This window comes from Alligator mississippiensis, chromosome 3 (genome assembly GCF_030867095.1).
Source record: "Alligator mississippiensis isolate rAllMis1 chromosome 3, rAllMis1, whole genome shotgun sequence".
In the NCBI taxonomy this organism is placed as follows: Eukaryota; Metazoa; Chordata; order Crocodylia; family Alligatoridae; genus Alligator; species Alligator mississippiensis.
In genome coordinates, this window is record NC_081826.1 from 183,524,800 (window position 1) to 183,543,848 (window position 19,049).

The 19,049-nt window shown below is 41.6% G+C and overlaps 1 protein-coding gene across 2 annotated transcripts; it reads right to left on the reverse strand.

Annotated features, from left to right (window-relative positions):
* Nucleotides 1-2,964: 2,964 nt before the first annotated feature.
* On the reverse strand, nucleotides 2,965-16,963 carry TYRP1 (tyrosinase related protein 1). 2 transcript variants are annotated; one of them, XM_006258270.4, is made up of 8 exons: nucleotides 16,802-16,962; nucleotides 15,776-16,242; nucleotides 11,793-12,115; nucleotides 8,534-8,738; nucleotides 7,577-7,744; nucleotides 6,153-6,332; nucleotides 4,711-4,857; nucleotides 2,965-3,436 (listed from the first exon to the last, which is right to left on the reverse strand). In XM_006258270.4, the coding sequence occupies exons 2-8, from the start codon at nucleotides 16,155-16,157 to the stop codon at nucleotides 3,231-3,233; spliced, it is 1,611 nt and encodes a 536-aa protein (XP_006258332.1). In that variant the 5' UTR covers nucleotides 16,158-16,242; nucleotides 16,802-16,962; the 3' UTR covers nucleotides 2,965-3,230. The 2 variants fall into 2 exon arrangements, with proteins under 2 accessions (XP_006258332.1, XP_019339371.1); XM_019483826.2 differs by lacking the exon at nucleotides 7,577-7,744 and having other exon boundaries at nucleotides 16,802-16,963.
* Nucleotides 16,964-19,049: the final 2,086 nt, after the last annotated feature.

A 19,049-nucleotide genomic window follows, 5' to 3' on the forward strand; every position in this document is an offset into this window, starting at 1 on the left:
TAGTGCAGCAGTTCTTCATGTGGTATCCAGGTGGCTCTTTCAAACATGCGATCTACCTCTCTGGAGGAGTGTCCTTGCTGGGTGAAAGCCTTTTTAAGATTGGTGAGGTGGCAATCCCGGGTGTTCTCTTCAATACAGATGCGGTGGTATCTGAGGGCTTTGCTGTATATCACAGCTTTTTTGGTGTGTTTAGGGTGATTGCTGGTTCTGTGCAGATATGTATGTTGGTCTGTGGGTTTCTTGTATACTGTGGTCTGTGTTTTACCCTTCTGGATACTGATCATTGTGTCTAAAAAGGAGATGTTGGTGCTGGAGATGTAATGAATGCATTTGCATTTCCACCTAGAAGAAATTTCACAATCTCTGCATTCTGTTATGCCCGAAGAAGGGTGTGTGCACTGGAAAGCTTGCAAATAAAGATTTTTTTTGCAAATATCTAGTTGGTCTAATAAACAATATCACATTTACCCAGAGTTCTGATTCCTTTTGCCTGTAGATCAATACAGCTACTACCTGTACCCCCAAATTATAGCTAGCACTAACACAGATCAACTTTTGTGCAGCTCACAGTGTGAGATGAAACAACGACCTAATTATCAGAATTGGGGTTGTCACTTCTGGACTTCCTAGGTCACTGGCCACTTCTTTTCTTTGAACTTTTTATGAACTTTGTCATTTGGCCTTGGCTCCAGGCTTGACAGTGAGGCTGGCAAGCCTTTAGCTATGCCACTGCCACAGAGCTCTGTGGTTTGGACCTGCCAGTGCCCTTGTTTGGTCTGGAGGCCCTCCAGGAGAGCAGGACAGGCCAGGGGCTCAAGGCACCAACCAGACTGTGCATTCGCTCTCTTTGTTTCCCACAATACAAGTACTCCAACCTCATGGCTTAAAGTGAGACTTCAGATGTGGAGGCCTGGCTCACAGCCCCAAGGGGCCATGAACCAGGCCCTTTGGCTTTGTATTTTATTGCCATGGCACTGGTCTCAGGGGCCAGGCCCTATTCTACTCAGGTCAGCAGGAATAAAACTGGCCTGGTTGGCTGCCAAGCCCATCTGGTACCTCATCTAAGAAAGGTGCCAAGGACAGAGCCTTGAACCTACCGTCTTCCAGGAGACAAGGGCCAGCCTCTGTCTCAAGGTGCCAGCCAGACCATGGGCTTGCTCTCCTGACTTCCTATGATACAGGCACTCCAACCTCCCAGTTTGAATTTAGGATTCAGATGGAGGCCTTGCTTGCATTCCACTGTCCTGCTTTTGTAAGACTCCTTGGTCCATAATGCTTGACAGACCTAGATCCTGTATCTGGGTCCTGGTGCTTAAGAGGACAAGCAAGTCTTCAGTTGTACCACCACCACAAGCCTTGGTGGGTTTTTTTCTGCCAGCACAATTTCTTGCACTGGCAGCTTTCCAGGGAACTAGGATAGGCTCCAGACCCATCCTGCCCATTCTCCTCTTTTTTCCTTTTAGGGGCACTCCAAACTTGGGGGCTCTGTGCCAGAAGCTCAGCCATGACACTCTGTACCTTGACAGTCATTGGGCAGGCTTAAAACCTGGGCATCTCTCTATGTGGGTGGATGGGTAAGAAAGCTGCTTGTGGACAGATGGGGAACAGAGCCCAAGAATACTAAGATTTTCTTCTCAGGACCTTGTGCTTGAATGTTAACAAGTCTGTCTCTGCCTTACAGCTGCAGGTGCTTGTAGTTCATATTTGCAGCTAAACTCCAATCAAGTGAGCTATCAAATTACAGACAAGTTCACTTGCCATAAGACTCCCCAGCATACTGTTCTCCTTTCACCATCTTTGTCCACATGATCTTTATAAGCTTTTTATAGGCCATTGTAGCCTATGTTCTTTTAGATTGCTTGTCAGCATTGATCCAAGACAGGAAACTTACTTTATATTGTCCGTTGCAATGCTTCTGACCCACATACAACATGAAACCCTCATAGACACTCCTTCCCTTCAGTACTAACACACTTGACAATTCTCCTGCTTCTTCTACCAATAATAGGAATTTCTCTTTGTACACAGACTTACAGCAGTTTATAAAGCAAGTATTGATTTCATGGATGGGGGAAATGAACCACACATTTGAAGCATCTAGCATAAAGATACTCGGTATGTGAATGGTAGAGTCAGGGAATATAACCTAGATCCCCTGAACCCTGCTCTGGTGCCATAGCCATTGAACCACCATGCCTTTCACCTATGAGATCACTGGAATAGCTCATCTGTGGAATGAGTTCCTACTCAATGGGCATGTCTACACGTGCAATTACTGTGCCTGAATTTACTGCACAGTATATTCAAGCAGATTACACCCAAGTCAGGAGCAAATTGAGCCCAACAGGAGTACTGTAGTCCAGGGCTGCTCCTCACCTGCTCTGCCCACCAGCAGCACACAGGGAGAGCTCCAGGCTCCCCCAGGAGCCAGCCATGGGCTGGCAGGGGGGCACTGGGACAGCCCTGGGTTGGCAGAGGGCATGGGGGACTTGATGGGGGTGCGGAGGGAGCAGGCTGAGCCCTTTGGAGCTCTGCATAGCTCTGAGTTGCCCCTGGAGCTGGAGACAGCTCCCCACTGCCCCCTAGAGCTTGGGGGTAAGCCAAGCAGCAGTTGTGGCCCCCTGCTGCTTGGGTTGATGGAGAGCACTTTGGTCCCAGGTCAGTGTCTACACATGTGCTTAGGTGCATTAATGTAAAGCGTTGTTTTCTAGCACCTGTATCTATCGCTACTAGTGAATGGCTCTTTAACATAATCTACTGAGCAGTAATTGCTGCACACATGCACACGGTGATGCTTTACTGTGCATTAGATTAATCTAATGAGCAGTAAAATGCACGTGTAGATGCACCCACTATGAGCAAAAAAAGGAAGAATCAGACACAAGTTCATTTATGTACACCTGTGAAAAGGCTTCTATATTGTGAAGATGGGATAAAAAAGTTCAGTACTGAGCAGGTACTCAATAAATTGGAAAATCACATTTATTTAGCAATATGGATAAGGGAGCCTGGCAGGTGAGAGTTGGAAAAGAAGCAAAACTATTAAAGAACTTGTATTTGAAAAGTGATTTATTGGTACCTACTTGTGACAAAAGAGGAGCCTAGAACTGACGCAAATGTATCAAATAGTTTAAATGTTCTGTAATTTATTTTAATGCAGATAGATTACTGGTATTTATAAATACAACAGAAATAACTGGTTCTGTTGGCTTAAGATGAAATAAATCTCTTCAGACTACAGACTGGCTTGGAGTTGGCATGGTGTCATAATCATCTGAATAGTGCTGATACTGGTCAGTGAGAAGAGGCTGATGTAATTCATCCTTGTTTTTCCTGGAGTGCACAATACACATAGTGCCAGCAAAAATAATTGCAACAAGGATCAGTGCAGTCACTATTGCAATAGTTATGATCTCTGTGATGTGGAAAGCTCGGGCTAGTGGAACAAAAACAGGAATAGGGGAAACAAAGTTAAATTTCTAGGGAAGCAATTGAAAGTTAGACCAAAGCCACATAGCCATTATTATTTAATAAAACTCTAAAGAAAAAATATAGTTTCATGTCACAATAGGAAAGTTTAGAAAATGATTTAATATTGCAAATATAAAATAATTGCCTCTTAGATCAAAATATCTCCTGTCTGTGCTATAATGACATTGATAAGCACTTTTTTGTTCTACAGAATGGGAAATTTAAATTTCACCTAGCCTGAGCCATGAAGGTCTTCATCTTCCATTTGGCTTTTGTTGGAGGACTCATGCAGAATCTATTGACTTCACTGGGATTTCACATGGACACAGAGGTGTCTTCTTCTATGGGTAAAGTGCTTAAGGCAAAATTCTGTTTCACCTCACCTAGCAAACAACCAGAGGGCAGTTTGAGACTAACTCTTTACTATTGTGTTTGAGTGATTCTATCCCCTCTGGGCAAATAAAGTTATAGAAATAGGGAGACAAGGTTCCTTGGGTGAATCTGATATCTTTTATTAGACCAACCCAAATAGTTGGAGAATAGTTATTAAGCAAGCTTTCGGGTTCAAAAACCCTTCGTCAGGCTAAGGACATTTCAGCAGTTGGTGTGTGCTCTTCCATCCAGGAAGAGCACACACCAACTGCTGAAACTTCCTTAGCCTGACGAAGGGGTTTTGAACCCGAAAGCTTGCTTAATAACTATTCTCCAACTATTTGAGTTGGTCTAATAAAAGATATCAGATTCACCCAAGGAACCTTGTCTGCCTATGTCCTTAGACCAACACGGCTACAACCTATACCCCTAGAAATAGGGAGACATTTGTGCATATCCTGGAATGGTAATTGGATTCCTATAAGGGCAAAATTATATGCCTAAAAGAGCCAATAGAATAGTTCCTCCACAATAGTCAGGCAACTCAGAGTTAGTCTCAAGCAGATATCCAAGATGTAAAAGAGAATTCTGCTCTTTGTTTCTAAAACAGAACTTCAAAGTTTGTTAATCTTTAGGCATTTGGTTCAGGTTCATCAGTGTTATGTTTATGGGCTTATACAGGCTCTAAGTGATACAGGTTAGTCCAGTTTTAAAGCTAGTTATTCAAAAGTACTTTAGAGCAATATCCAAATACAATTTGTGCAATTTAAAGTCAGCTTTATTAAATGGAACGTTGTTGCACATACACAAAATGAAGAAAGATGTGATAAGAGGATGGTGAGAGAGATCCAGGTTATAGGTATTTACCTGGCCATTGAACTTGATAACTGTAGCCCAGGCTTTCTGGTGCAGCAACAAACATCTGATCATTGGGAATTGGGGGCCAAAATGGCACCATGTTATATTGTCGGTTATGTCCAATAGGGGCATTTTCTAGTGGATATATGGAGATATCTAATTGGAAAACAAGATATTTATTAACCTTTTAATAAATATTAAAAAAAGAAGATTAAAATGGTGTTTGGGAATCATTGTATCTATACAACGGGTAGAAAGAGTAAAATATTACTTTTTTTTTTCACAGTGACACTGAGGATCAGAGTACAAGATTTCTTTGAATGGACCAATTATCTGAATGAAACAAAAGATAGTTCAACCCAACATTTTTATATGTGAGTCATGAGTTTGGGTGCCTGAGTCAACTTAAAAGAGTCTAGTTTTCAAAGAAGGATACTCAGCTGTAAATGAAAAAAAAAAATCAAGCCTCCTTAAGGTTCCTCCACTTGACACACCAAACAACTAATCACTTTAAAAATGCAGGCCTGTGCTTATAGCAGTGGTGACTATACTGTGTGTGCAGTAGAGCTGTGCAAGGAATGGGCCAATATCTGGGTGAAATAATTTATTAGAATAAGCTGTTATGGCTGTCAGGATGGCATCTGATGTACTTTGATTTCCAATGTAAATCAGGAAACTCACCCCTACTCAAATCAAGAAAGAGTCAGTTGGAGCAAAAATGCTATTTGGAAAATGTCACAAGATCTTGTGATAAATCATGTAACTGTTCTGCCTTGTATCAAGACATACAATAGCCTCTCTCATAGTGTAGATGGGAAAATGCAATTCACAGCATTATGAGAGCTCAGTTGTGCAACTGCAGTAGATCTCAGTATGAGTAACAGCAAAAGGCTGCATTGCATCAATGGGAGCATAATCTCTTCAGGGGCTTCTTGTATGGGTAGGGTTTAAGGGAATTCTGCATCATCCATTAGAATGGTACAAATTTCTCTGTGGTTAACTGACTACTGTCTTTCCTACTGTCCTTTTCTTAGTAATTAGGAAACAATGACATCAATTGTAAGTGGACCTTAAATGCACTTTCCCCTAGGAAAAGGGAAGAACAACTCTTTGCATGGCCTTCCTAAACACCCAAGCTATAGTGGGTCACATGATAGCACTGGATGAGTAGCTGGGATATACACTAATTTTTTTCTAAGGACAAAAAAATCCTTAAAGTCCTAATGCACAAAGTGATTATACAACCCTGGGGTAGCTGGCATGATTCCTTTGTCTGTGTGCTACAGGAGACACTGCATTGGCATCAGGTGCTTTTCCGCTCCTGGCCAAGTTTCTGCACAGACACAGAAGGCAGAGTGAAAGTCAAGGAGGATTTACCTATTAATGAACTATTTTGTAAGGGTAACAAGGTTTGCTGACCTGGAAAAATAATAGAAACGTATGTATCTCACCAGCATTATGTCTCCTCAACCATTCATCAAATACAGCATCAGTAAATGTGTGCAGGAGGACAAAAATGGGATCATTTGGGGATAAATGAGTTTGCCCCCCTGTTCCATTCAGAAAAAGATGAGCCAAATTATGAAGGCTTCGAACTGCTGGATCATACTTCCCTGATGGATCACTGTACCCTAGGTATAGAAACAGAAGAATACAGTGAACATTTTCTTCAGAAGCAGCCGTCCCAGCTGGATACTGATTTCTCTGAAAGGCTGTCAAGCTGTTCTGTTGCCTTGTTTAACATAACCAACTTTCGCCTTCTCCATCTATTGGCATTTTAAATGTGTGGCTGCTATACCTCTAGACTATGTAATTCTCAGATGAAAATAATCTTTCTAAAGGAATTCTGTGACTCTGGGGTGTGCTTGTTTGTGCGTGTGTGAATCAAGCAAAGTGGGATCTTGCACATGAGCAAAAGTAAACCATTTTTAGCACCCAACTCCTGGTCAAAACTTTGAATTTAGAAGGCACTGAACATAAATGAAACCACCACACATGCAGCTACTAACTGCTGATGTCAATGTAATGATTCCACCCTGTATCCTAACGGGCCAGCTGTTCCTACAGTTTTCTGCATCTCTTTTATACATTGACTTTTACTACATTTACTTTGGAAAACTACCTTCTGGCGCAGGGTGTCTTAGAATTCTCACTGTAGATTCCCTAGTCTTGCTGAACTAGCGCTTAGCATATGGAAATCTGGGTATTAAGAGATAATTTTCTAAAACATCAGGAAAATGGTCTAGTGTATAAACTTGGGCCAAAGCTTGGGTGGCAAAGAATTGTTCCTTTAAGGCTGTGTCTAAGTGCTCAGATCATGAGGCTTTGTTTTTCCAGAGGTACTGACTACCAGTGGCTCCCTACCAGCTAATTTGGCCCAGAATTCCAATACTAGATTCTTCAACATAAACACCATAGGCCAGATCCTCGGCTGTTGTAAACTGGCTTCACTGGAGTTAGCACAGCTACAATCATTCAGCTGAGGATATGGTTCCTTATTTGAAAGTTAACTGCCCAGAGTGGCCCTATCAGAAAACTTCTTACCCTGGGATCCCTGAGATATGCAGCCACTACAGTATAGACAAGCTCATTGCATCTGCCCATGTGCGTGGCACACATATTGTGGCCAGACATAGTCTTGTAGCCCTCAGGAGCTGGCCCCCAAATTGTAAATTTTTTCCACTTAAACACAGGAAACTAACAAGAATAAATAGCTTGTGGCCAAACCCAGAGCTAACACTCTTAATTATTAGAACAGCTAACTGAGACAGAGGTTAAAAGTGTTCACCACTGTGCGGCAAACTGGTAAATGCAACAGGCTACCTGCCACATCCATTTGGGTTTAGTCACAGACATTTTTGTTTGTGATACTTACCTTCTACTGTATTACGGAAACTGTCTGTGGAATTTGAGTAGAAAGGAGGAGTGTCAAACAAACCAACTTCCAAACAAAGGGCCACATCCTCTGGCTCAGGAAGACGTTGTACCATTGGTCGGGCAACATTTCCAGCAGGATTCCTTCGAATTGGACCCCCCTCTGTGCCTGGATTTTGGGAGAAGAAAAAAGTGGAATGGCAATGTATGATTTAAAAATGAGGCACCAAACAACAGGGTTAGGTGAAATACTGGGCCAGATACTTGGAAAGGGTTAAGCTACACTTGGCACAGGATCTGAGCCCCAACTGGCCTGATATAGACCAAACACCAAGGATCTTGCTTAGTATTATTGTAAACTACCCAGTGTGGGACTCTTTTTTCCTTCTATAGGTGGCTGAGTCATAGTCAGAAGTTGATTAGCTTGCAAAAGCCTTTATGGGAACTTTTTGCTCAGGCAGTCAGGGCTACATTCAGAAGCCCAGGTTCAGTCCTTTCTGGCAGGTTTAACCCCTCAACCAGAGTTGTGCTATTATAGGATCTACCTTGTTTTGAGTGTGGTTGGGAAATGACTACATGGACTCTACAGAGCACATTCCAAAAACATCAAAGTCACATTACAGTATTAATTATTCTTTAATGAAGGAAAGTCTTGCTTCTAATACATCAGACAGCCAAAAATCTGGGTTCAAAACAAATTGTTTCTTTTTCCCATTTCTACTTTCATTGCAAACTTTTAACCTCTGTCTCAGTTAGCTGTTCTATGAAATAGAGTTAATAACCCTTTAGCATGTCAACAAGTGTTATGAGACTTCACTCAGAGTAATTTGCAATGTACTTTGAGATCCTCTAATGGAAGGCAGTACTGAAAAGTGAAAAGGGTTATTATTATTGTTATTGTTGTTATTAATATTGTTATAGAAATTATCTCAAAACATCTCTCAGTAGACAAACTTACTGTTACATATAGTTCCCAAAGTATCATAGTCTTCTAGATTTTCACATATCACTCTCCACTGAGAAAAGATGGAGTTCTGACTTATAAGACTGGTATCGAAATTGCTTCTAGCTCCCATCAAATCATCTGTGCAGATATCACAGGTATTTGCACCAGTAGCAAAATTCCAATAAGGAAGTGCAAAAGTGGGATCCTGTAGCATCTCCTAACCGTAAGAACACGTGTTAATGCAGGCCTTCACTCAAATAATATAACAAGAGGATCAAAATATGTTATGATGGGATGCATATCAATAGAACTTAAATGAATTAAAGACACCCAGTGAGACTTGTAGACTTTAATCATACAGGGACTTTGGGAAATACAGCTCTACGCACATACTATTACCAAAATCAATGTTCTAAATTTGATCAACTTAAGCAGGACTATAGGGTAATGATGAAGAAGAGAAGGGAGTGATCATTCCAGTGTTTGCCATTTAATTCCATTTCTGCTTAGAGATGGAAGTTCTTTGAGGTCAGGATAACCATCATGCTAGCTTAATTAATAACCTGGTTTACTAACCTGTACTTGATTAGTTTATTAATATCTTATTAGATGTAATACTAGAGTAGGTCCTTGGTTCTCTCTTCCCTTTTATGTTTATTTTTCAAAAATAAAAAGTGTTTCACTTCAAGCAGTAACTGTCACAAGGTGGTAATTACCTTACCAGGAATTATCTGATGAAACAGATTTTTATTTAAAAATGCCAGTTATCAGCACTGAAATATTGTCTTGAATGGCTTTAAGAAATTTCCAATGACATGCAGAAGAAAATTGCCAGGTAACCTGGCTAACTGCTAGAAAGTCTGAACTTGCAGAGTCAATAACTTGAGATGAACCTACCATGGGGAGGTCCAGGTTCCACGCCAAGTTCAGTTTCAAAATCTTTTACAGTAAAAGCTTTGTTATCTGGCATGAGTATGGTAATGGAGGTGCTGGTTATCTAAAAATTCTGGTTATCTGAGAGTTATACCTATCAAGGAAGACAGGAGCGCAGTGCAGCCACCCCCGCCCCGGCCCTAGCCCACAGTGGCAGCCTGCCTTACCCCATGCAGATACCTTTCCTCTCCCCCTGCCCCTTCCCCTGAAGACTTTCCTGTTGGGGGATGGGGGGGGGTGTACATGCGTGTGTGTGCTCAGCCCCCCCCAAATGTTTTTCTCCCTCTGTCTATGCAGATATCAACTAGAAGGGCTCCCGGCAGCTCCTATATCGGCAGCGTCACTAACTAATATAAACAACAGAAATACTTGATGCACGTGCCGGATAGATTCAGCAATGATTCCCATTGCTAAGGTGAGGATTTGTATTGGGGGATATTGTCTCAGAATTTCCTATGACATTGAAATAATACATTTTAACCAGGTCTAGTAATGATTTCCAAACCAATTATAAGTACTTTGTATTAATTGATTTCAAGCACTATCCTATTTTTGCAACATTTCTCCATCTCTTTAATTAAAGGTGCTTGTTTATCAGGTGTTTCACGTGCCTGGTTTCTTTTTTTTGGTTGTTTTTTTAGTCTATGATGTGTAGGCCTGGGAAGCAGTACATAAATATACACTGAAACTTCTAGTCTCTTTTCTCCTGCTGATGAACACGCAAAAAATGCTTGAGGGTTACAGAGGTCTGCACCTGGTTATACTCAACAAATTTACTTAGTCTACCACATAGTTTACTAAAATCATAAACAAAAGGTAAACCACATGCTATCAAGTGTTTAATCATTTGGGAAATACTGATAGAAAACCAAATTTGATTATTTCCCCTCCCCTATATTTTATGAAATGTATTTTTTTTCTAAATGTTTCTTTTGCTCAAAAGGTACACAGTGCAGGGGTTGATATCTACTTTTTCTTTTTTATTTAAGGTTATTTATATCAAGGGTGTTTATACTCTTTTCCATGACAATAAGTGATTTGTGGAATTTTTCCTCATATTGAAACATTTTGAGCTTGAAGCAATGGGGGATTGAGTCTGTGGTATGGTGCCTGATAAAAGGGTTTCTCTCCCTCCTGTGGAGAGTTCCTGTGGAGAGAAAGGAAAAGCTGGAGAACTGCTATTTATAAAATGAAATCTCCTGTCCCTCTCTTTTCTAGCTGTTTGAGCAAATCACACACTTCCAAGGTGATTCTGAATGCACGCTGCTTCTTTTATCTCACTGATTTACTCCATCTCCAGGCACATCTGAATCAAGAACCAAGTCCCAGAATTTAGAAGACTCATTAACACTTATTTTATCACCATTAGCAATTAATTTCAGTGCTCAAACTAAAGAATGTACATGTTGACTTTACACCTGCTTTGCTAAATTCATAGATTCATAGACGTTAGGGTCGGAAGGGACCTCAATAGATCATCGAGTCCGACCCCCTGCATAGGCAGGAAAGAGTGCTGGGTTTAGATGACCCCAGCTAGATGGTTATCTAACCTCCTCTTGAAGACCCCCAGGGTAGGGGAGAGCACCACCTCCCTTGGGAGCCCATTTCAGACCTTGGCCACTCTAACTGTGAAGAAGTTCTTTCTAATGCCCAGTCTAAATCTGCTCTCTGCTAGCTTATGGTCATTATTTCTTGTAACCCCCAGGGGTGCCTTGGTGAGTAAAGCCTCACCAATTCCCTTCTGTGCCCCCATGATGAACTTATAGGCAGCCACAAGGTCGCCTCTCAACCTTCTCTTGTGGAGGCTGAAGAGGTCCAGGTGCCCTAGTCTCTCTTCATAGGGCTTGGCCTGCAAGCCCTTAACCATATGTGTGGCCCTTCTCTGGACCCTCTCCAGGTTATCTACATCCCTCTTGAAGCGTGGCGCCCAAAATTGCATGCAGTATTCCAACTGCGGTCTGACCAGTGCCCGATAGAGGGGAAGTATCACCTCCTTGGTTCTGTTCGTCATGCATCTGCTGATGCACGATAAAGTGCCATTAGCTTTTCTGATGACTTTGTCACACTGACAAAGTAAACTTTGAGACAAATTTTGTATTTTTTTACTAGTATCCCTAAAATATTTTTTACTGTAAATATGCTCCTGGCAGTCTAAAGACCTAAAACAAATCAATTAATGTTAATATGCCTGATAACACTGGGTTTGAAAAAGTGATAGAAACCAGCTAGAAGGATACACTATTTATCCTTCACCAGTGGACTATAGGGAGAAATAATTATTTAATGGTACAGCATAAAATATGAATAACAGCAAGTTCAGTACAAATGCAAACTTTACCTGCATGTCTCTTTCTAATTGCAGGAGATGGTACCTATGCCAGGTGAGAAATGCTGGTCCTTCATGAGAGAAATCCACTCCTCCAAAACTCTGCTGTCCTGGACCAAGGAAAGTCTTTCTGACAGAGTAATAATGGGACCACACAAAGTAGTTATAAATGGACACATTCTCGAATTGTGGTGTGTTGCCATCTGGTCCAAATATCTCCTCATGCCTTCTGGTGGCTATGACAATGTCAGGATGTATTGTACTCTTGGCTTGGTGTAGGGCATTGATAAAACGATTCTTCTCCTCTGTGCTCAGGTCCAGAAGGTTTCTTCTGACTTTAAAGATTAAAAAGATGTCAGTTATGAAGGTAGAAGGCAGGGCAGATTTGCACCTTATGGACTGAGAAAGGCCTAAGCTTTCATAAGCAACAGTTTACTTTGGCAGATGCTATGTTATGAAGCTATGAAGATACTGAAGGTCTTGTTACATTTGGGTAGTTTCTGTGGTTCATATCCATTAGCAGGAGTACCTTTCTCCTGAACAAGCCCTATTGTTAACCTGGGGAAAATCACAGAATAAAATGAATAAAGATAGGTAACAGTAGAACCTGGCCTATTACTAAGAAAATGCATGACAGGAAAAGGATTGAGACATTGTTTTTGGATATGTTTTTACAGATTAATTTTTTTTGGTAAGGTTTACAGTGGGTGGACATTTCACTGTGAGTATGAGTTCTTTGTCAGACTAGTTTTTGTGGTAACACAGTAACGTAAATTAAAGAGTACAGTATGCCAGCCTTTGTCTTACAACTAGCAATATTTTAGTAAGACATTTTTTAAAAGCCCATTAGCTTTGCTTGATTGTTTGCTTCAGAATTTCAGAGCCTGAAGAATAACAACCTTGCAGTGCCGTAGCAAAGGGGGAGGGGGGGCGGGGAACCGCGGTGACCATTCTGGACATCAAAGCAAAGGGGTGCCAACAGGTGCTGCCCAGGTAGGGCAGGGTGTGGCACAAAGCCATGAGCAGCTTGTTTGGGGGGGCATGGGGACAGGGGGAAAGCGGTCCTGCTACTGCATGCACCCCTGAGCAAGCATGGAGGGGGTGTGTGCTCCCTGGATCTGTGCGCGGGGTGAGGGTGGGCTGCCACTGCGGGCTTGCCCTGGGCGCTAAAATTCCTTGCCATGGTACTGCAACCTTGTATTATATTTCCCCTGAATTTTACCATCTGCAACTACTGGCAATATTTAGCTCTTTATCCCATTTCCTTTCCATCCAACCTCGTTTTCAGTAGTTCTCAAAGGAGGTTAATATTTTTATCTTTTTTTATTGCTGGGGAAACTTTATCACAATAAAGTGATATGACAGTATGTTCACTATCACCCAACAAATACATATCAGAGCAAAGTATCAAACCTAGGTCAGTTGTGTCCTCTCTACTTATATTTTGGACTTCTGAGTTAATGGGTCATCTAAATTTGACTCCCACACATGTAAAGAAGCCCTTCAACCTGACCAGTAGTACCCCAGTCTGAGCTGGGCACCAAACTCCTGCCTAAACTCCATTTTGACCTAGAGTGTTGTCAATTTAAACTTCTGGATGGAGGTGAGGCCCTAGAAATGCTCAGGGGATTTATAAGATACACCAATAACACTGAGTTCAGTTCAAAGTACAGCATCCACAGTCCCTTTCAGACAAAAACACAGTCAGTGAAGGTACTGCTATCCCTCCTTTCATAGAATTACTAATGGTGAGAGCATTCTAATCTTCTGTTAAACCTTGAGCATTGAACAGCCAGTGAAATCCTGGGTCCAAAAGGAGGGAAAGCAAGAGGGGCTGTAGTCTAATGTTTAGGGCACTCAGCAGGAAGGGTGGCTTTTGGTCTTTGGTCTTCATATTATATTAGACAATCGGTAGATAATAAGCAGAAATAATTCTGGGAGTAGGGTCCAGAATGCACAGTGATGTAGCAAGGGGTGGGGAGGGGGCAAGTGGGGCAACTACGTCAAGTGCTGAAGTAAAGGGGCCTCAACAGGCGCTGCCCACCTGGGGTGAGGCATGCGACAGAGCCATGAGTGGCTCGCTTGGGGGAGTGCGGGGATGGGGGAAGGGTGGCCCCGGCTGCTGTGTGCACTCAGGGGCAAGCATGGAGGGTGTGTGCCCACTGGATCTGTGTGTGGGGCAAAGGCAGGCTGCAGCTGTGGACTTTGAGCCACTTTGAGCTACAAACTTAACTGCTACGGCACTGAGATTGCATGTCCCAAACATTGGGTTGTGGAGTCAGGCTCCCTTTTGTTTACTCCTCTTCTCTCCCCTTGACTTTTATAGTATAGTACTGCACATTCAGCAGGAAGGCTGGAGGGTGGACCATTCATATTTTTCTATAGCAAGGGCTCATAATTGGAGCCATCTTCTAGGAAGTGGGAGGGGTGAGATGGAATTTGCTCAGGCTGATGGTTTACTACCTAGTTCTTGTACCCCTTGGGCCAGTACACTAACCAGTAAGCTAGTATTAAAAAAGAGGGCAGCATCACAGTCACTAGATAACACCTACATTCAGCAGATGATTTGGCAATCCTGAGATGTACTGTGATGCCTAAAAGTTGTCGTTTAGCCCCATGTGAGTGAATCAAAGAAACAGGGTTATATGCATAGGCTAAAGGTGCTTGATGTGCAGGCTTGAATCTGGCACCTAAACTGAAAGACCCATTCTCTCTTGGTTAGCTTGTGCCAGTTTTTCACTCAGCATGTGGAATCTTTACATCACACTTTAGAGGCATCTAAGTTTCCCCATTACTACATAGGATGTCGAGCCTTCTTTTAATGACCCACAGTGTAGGAGCCAGCACTACTTCCCTTGGAAGTTGGTTCTAGATCCTAGCCATCCCGGACATGAAGAGGGAACATGTTCCATTTTGAGATTCAGGAAATATGGTCACACTAATTAGATGGTGTAATTGACTTAACTCCATTGACTCCAGTGATATATTAACTTTTGCTTTTGTATTGCAAGTTGAAGCTCAGTTTGGTTTTTTAATATGAAACTCCCCTTCAGCACTTGCTTTGAGCGCTTCATTGTTTTTGGCTATACTGCTTCCAGTTTCTGAGTTAGCCTGTTTAGCTATTTAGTGCTAGCTTAGGTGTCTCTGCACAGCACTGAGCCATGCCCTTAATTTTAATTGTGATATCTTTAACTTTTTAACCCTTTACTTTGGATTGCATTAATTAAATATTACTAATATTTGTATTATTACTAAAAAAGAGACAGAGCTGATATTTGCAATAATCATTTCCTTACATTACAGATCTGTCATATTCCATCAACTCAGATGGAGTTCATCACTTAATTTTAACATTGGTTTAGGGGAAGGGTTGGGTTGCTGATTTTCAGGGTGAAGCATTTTGTAGTAGTCAAATAATAAATTTCAACTTTCATTAATATTTGAACCCTCATTAATTCAAACTGCTGGGGCTTAATAACATGGATACCAGGCCCTTTCCCCTTCCCTTTCTGCTCTATCCCTTCTTAGAAATACTTTATCTTTCACAGACCCTGTAGTGATTTCACAAACCACGCTTCAAAAATTTTTAAATACGTAAAGGCTGGTATATTTAAATTTGAATATTAAAATGTAAACCACTGAGAGTCATGATCGCAGCACTAACTTACATAGTTTCTAATTATTTAGACCCTTTGAAGTTGTTGGGAGTAGTTACCAGAATAAGAACTATTCTGGTGATTATTTTTGCAAGATCAAAAAAGTTATAGTTGCAAAGGAATTTTGGATTCACAGAGTTACTATCAAATCTATCAAACATATACGTCCATCTTAAGCATAAAATAATTAAAAAAATACATATTTTTACATCTTATAATTATTTATATTATTTAGGTGTCAGGGATATTTTAGTCTTTAAAGAAGATAGGAAGTCAAATGTATCTTACACTGAACATTACTAACAGATCAAAACTCTCCATTATTGCTGATATTCTTACCTATGTGGATCTGCTGGTCACAGGCAGCCCCAGTCCAGCCAGGTTGACATGATCCACAGTTGAAACCGGAGAAGTTTCCATTGCACCTGCAGGTTTGGTTGAAGAAGCGCAAGGGCCAGTGTTCACGGTCATCCCGGCCATCGTGCATGTACTGTGGGCCATGGGGCCGTGAGTCTGCAATTACTGGCATACACTGACCTCTCCCAGAAGATGAACCACAACGGTCAGAGCCAGGGACAGATAATGGAGACAAATCAGGACAACACTCACCACTTACTAGGGCTTCAACTGTAGCACATTGGCGGGGGAACTGAGCACTAGCTTGGCTGAGCAAGGTAAGAAACTGTGGTAAAAAGAGAAGCAGCTGTATGGAGATCTGCATAATGACAATCGAAGTGAGAGGGAAACCAGAGGTTCCTCTTGTGAGTCTGCAGCTTTGCCTTCTGCCTAGTTAAGCTCAGTATAAACTAGAAGAAAGAGAAATGGTTGAGAGCAAACAGTTGCAAGAAACACTTTCATTCTCAGATAAAATTACCAAGCCATCTACTTTGCTGCTATCTCTTTCAGAATATGGCAAAAACAGTATGATACACTTTGGCTTTGCTTAACAAAAATTAAAAAACCTTATCCTCTTAGCAGAGAAAGGGCCTCAATCCTTCCAAACTACAACTCTCATAGTCCTAATGACAGAGGCAATGAGGTGCTCCACATCTCTCATAGCCCACGATGTACACATTATTTAACTTCACCGGCACAGACTCTTCCACTCGTAGACCTCTAGCAGCTTTCTAAACATTAATTCTTAATGCACTCCTGCCAAACAGATAACCTTTCATCAATACTAAATGCTGCAAATTGTGAGGCATTAGTAACTTCAGTCTAACTGTTTCTAAGGACCTTTGCCCTCCGATCCCTTCTGAATTAATCTGATACATATCTCCTGTTGTACATTTAGCATTCTCTTGCTTCTACTGTCTGCTGTATTGGAGATTTTGCAATAAATGAAAAACTACCAAATCTTCTTACCTCTGTACTGTACCCTCTTTTCTGTGTTTGGGAATACTTCTTTGATGAACTCTGTGTGTTCTACCCAGGACTAAGCAGTACTAATTTCTTTCCTGTTTGAGTCTGTTTACTAATCCTGGTTCTGCCAACAGTTTGGTTTGGCCTCACCCTCTCTTTCCTATTAATCCTTTTCTACTTCAGTGATTTCCCCAGGCTTTAAATACTCCAAGAGCACATGATTTCTTTCATGCTTATCTCCTTGTGATTTTACAAGTTTCAACAAAGGTCAGTAATTGTAATTGAAACAAAACAATCAAGAACCAAAGAGGCTTTTATATTTTAAGGAAGGTTTATTTGAAAAAAGATCATTATTTAGGTGAAGAAAACTGAGGAAGTTTATGATGAATTTCTTCCCTCAAATGTATAATTACACTTTCAAGAGAAGGGACAACAAAGGACAGAGTTATTTGTTTAAAAAGTGAAATGCTTTTGTTTCACACAGTGAATGTCAAATATTAGCTCGGACCTGTGTGAATAAATGATTTTTGGTTGAATAGCCATACCAGAACTCAAATAAAAAATCATTTTTTATCCCCCTGGACTGATTTTTTCCTTCTTTTTTTCACTGAGGAAAAAAAGAGATGAAAAATGTTGTTTTGTATCAAATAAAACATTACTCAGTTTATTGTAGGTAAAAACTTCCACTGACTATAACTGATTTCACTTACCCATACCCTTTTTTCTGAATCCCTATCTTTGTCAACAAGGACTGTCTGCAGTAAGGAAAGATTTGTCAGGAAAGAGTGAAGTAACACTATAAAGGCTACACAGTTTCTGGGAAACATTTCAAAGGTGGCACACCCAGCATGTAGCAGAAAATGGCTTCTGCAGTCCTTTCCACTTGTATGCTAAAAAGTGAGAGGACTGCACCACTGGAAGACACTAATATAATTTTTTTCTAAATGTATTGTTCCTATCATGTTGGGTTCACTGCAGATCATCCTAATGTACCTGGTAACCTGTGATTCATGTCACGTAACCAGAACCTGTGAGTTCTGTTTCAGCTAAGTGGGCCCTCAAATATCTCTCTGCCTAACACAGGGGTTGGCAAAATATGGCCTGAGGGCCGAATGCAGCCCGCCAGGCCATTCCATCTGGTCCATGGGACCCCTAAAAATTTTAGAAAATTAATATTTATCTGGCCCTGGCTGCCTGCCACATGGCCCTTGAAGGCTTGCCAAAACTCAGTAAGTGGCCCTCTGCCCAAAATAATTGCCCGCCCCTGGCCTAACACCATCTGAAGCATCAAAAGTCAATTTTATGGGGCTACACAGATATTTCATCTTCCATATGTCTACAAGGGGCATTTTTGAAGGGTCAGCATTAATAGGACTTCCATTATGCTTTCTTCTATGAGCTTCTCCCTGTCTTCTCCTCTTCATTCTACCTTGTCTCCTTCAAGGGCTAGAATTTCGCTCTGGGCATGTGTCATTTTGGCCACATGGAAGATGAGTCCAACATCACTGGGTGTGAAAGTAAACTAGGGACAGTAAAAATATTTTGAACTTTAGATTGAAACTAAACCTTAGTTTAATGAAGAAAAATGCATGTTTCTAGTAGTTCTAGTAGCAGACACATACAGGACATTACCTAGAAAAATCCTGGTGAACTTAAGGGGCTTAAGGGGAACTAAATCATGGCCCTCAGAGGAAGCCCAAGCAAAAGGACCATTGGAAAATACACATCAGATGGACTTGTCAGTGCCTACCCTGATGTTGAGGTAGGAAAAGGTCAGAAAAGTCCTTGACTTATTATAGCCACCTTCTTGTAGGTCACTGCTCAACTTTTGTCCTGCAATGTTGGTCCCAGATTCTCCCAGTATATACGGGGGGGGTGGGGGGTGTGGGGGAGTGTGGGAGTTTTGTTTTTCTCTTCCTGCCCCCTCACAGGTCCTAAACATGAGCCATGGCATCCCACAGCTGCACCTGAACCCTGTTGCTCCTAAGTGTCTGGGGTCCGATGCTGCCCAGACTCTATGCTCAACCTGCGATACTCCTGAGCCTCTGGAGGTGTTTGCTAACTGGAGCCCAGGAAGTGAAATTGCTGTGCCACATGCATGGACTCTTTGGGAATGGAAGCCACTCCTTGGCCCTACAGCATCATTACCAGTTCTATGCTGCTAACAACACCTCAGGCTGCCCTGGGAAAGCTTTGCCAATTGCATGCAGAGTGCTACTGGGGAGCCACTCAAGCTTTGTTATGGAACTAA

What these genes read in the sequence shown, in the direction of transcription:
- TYRP1 (XM_006258270.4), bottom strand. Translation starts at nt 16,157, where the DNA reads ATGCAGATCTCCATACAGCTGCTTCTCTTTTTACCACAGTTTCTTACC. An exon ending in TTTGGGAACTATATGTAACA is followed by an intron (nt 7,745 to 8,533) that starts GTAAGTTTGTCT and finishes CCCAAAATCCAG; the next exon opens with GCACAGAGGGGGGTCCAATT. An exon ending in TTTCCGTAATACAGTAGAAG is followed by an intron (nt 6,333 to 7,576) that starts GTAAGTATCACA and finishes TTCTATACCTAG; the next exon opens with GGTACAGTGATCCATCAGGG.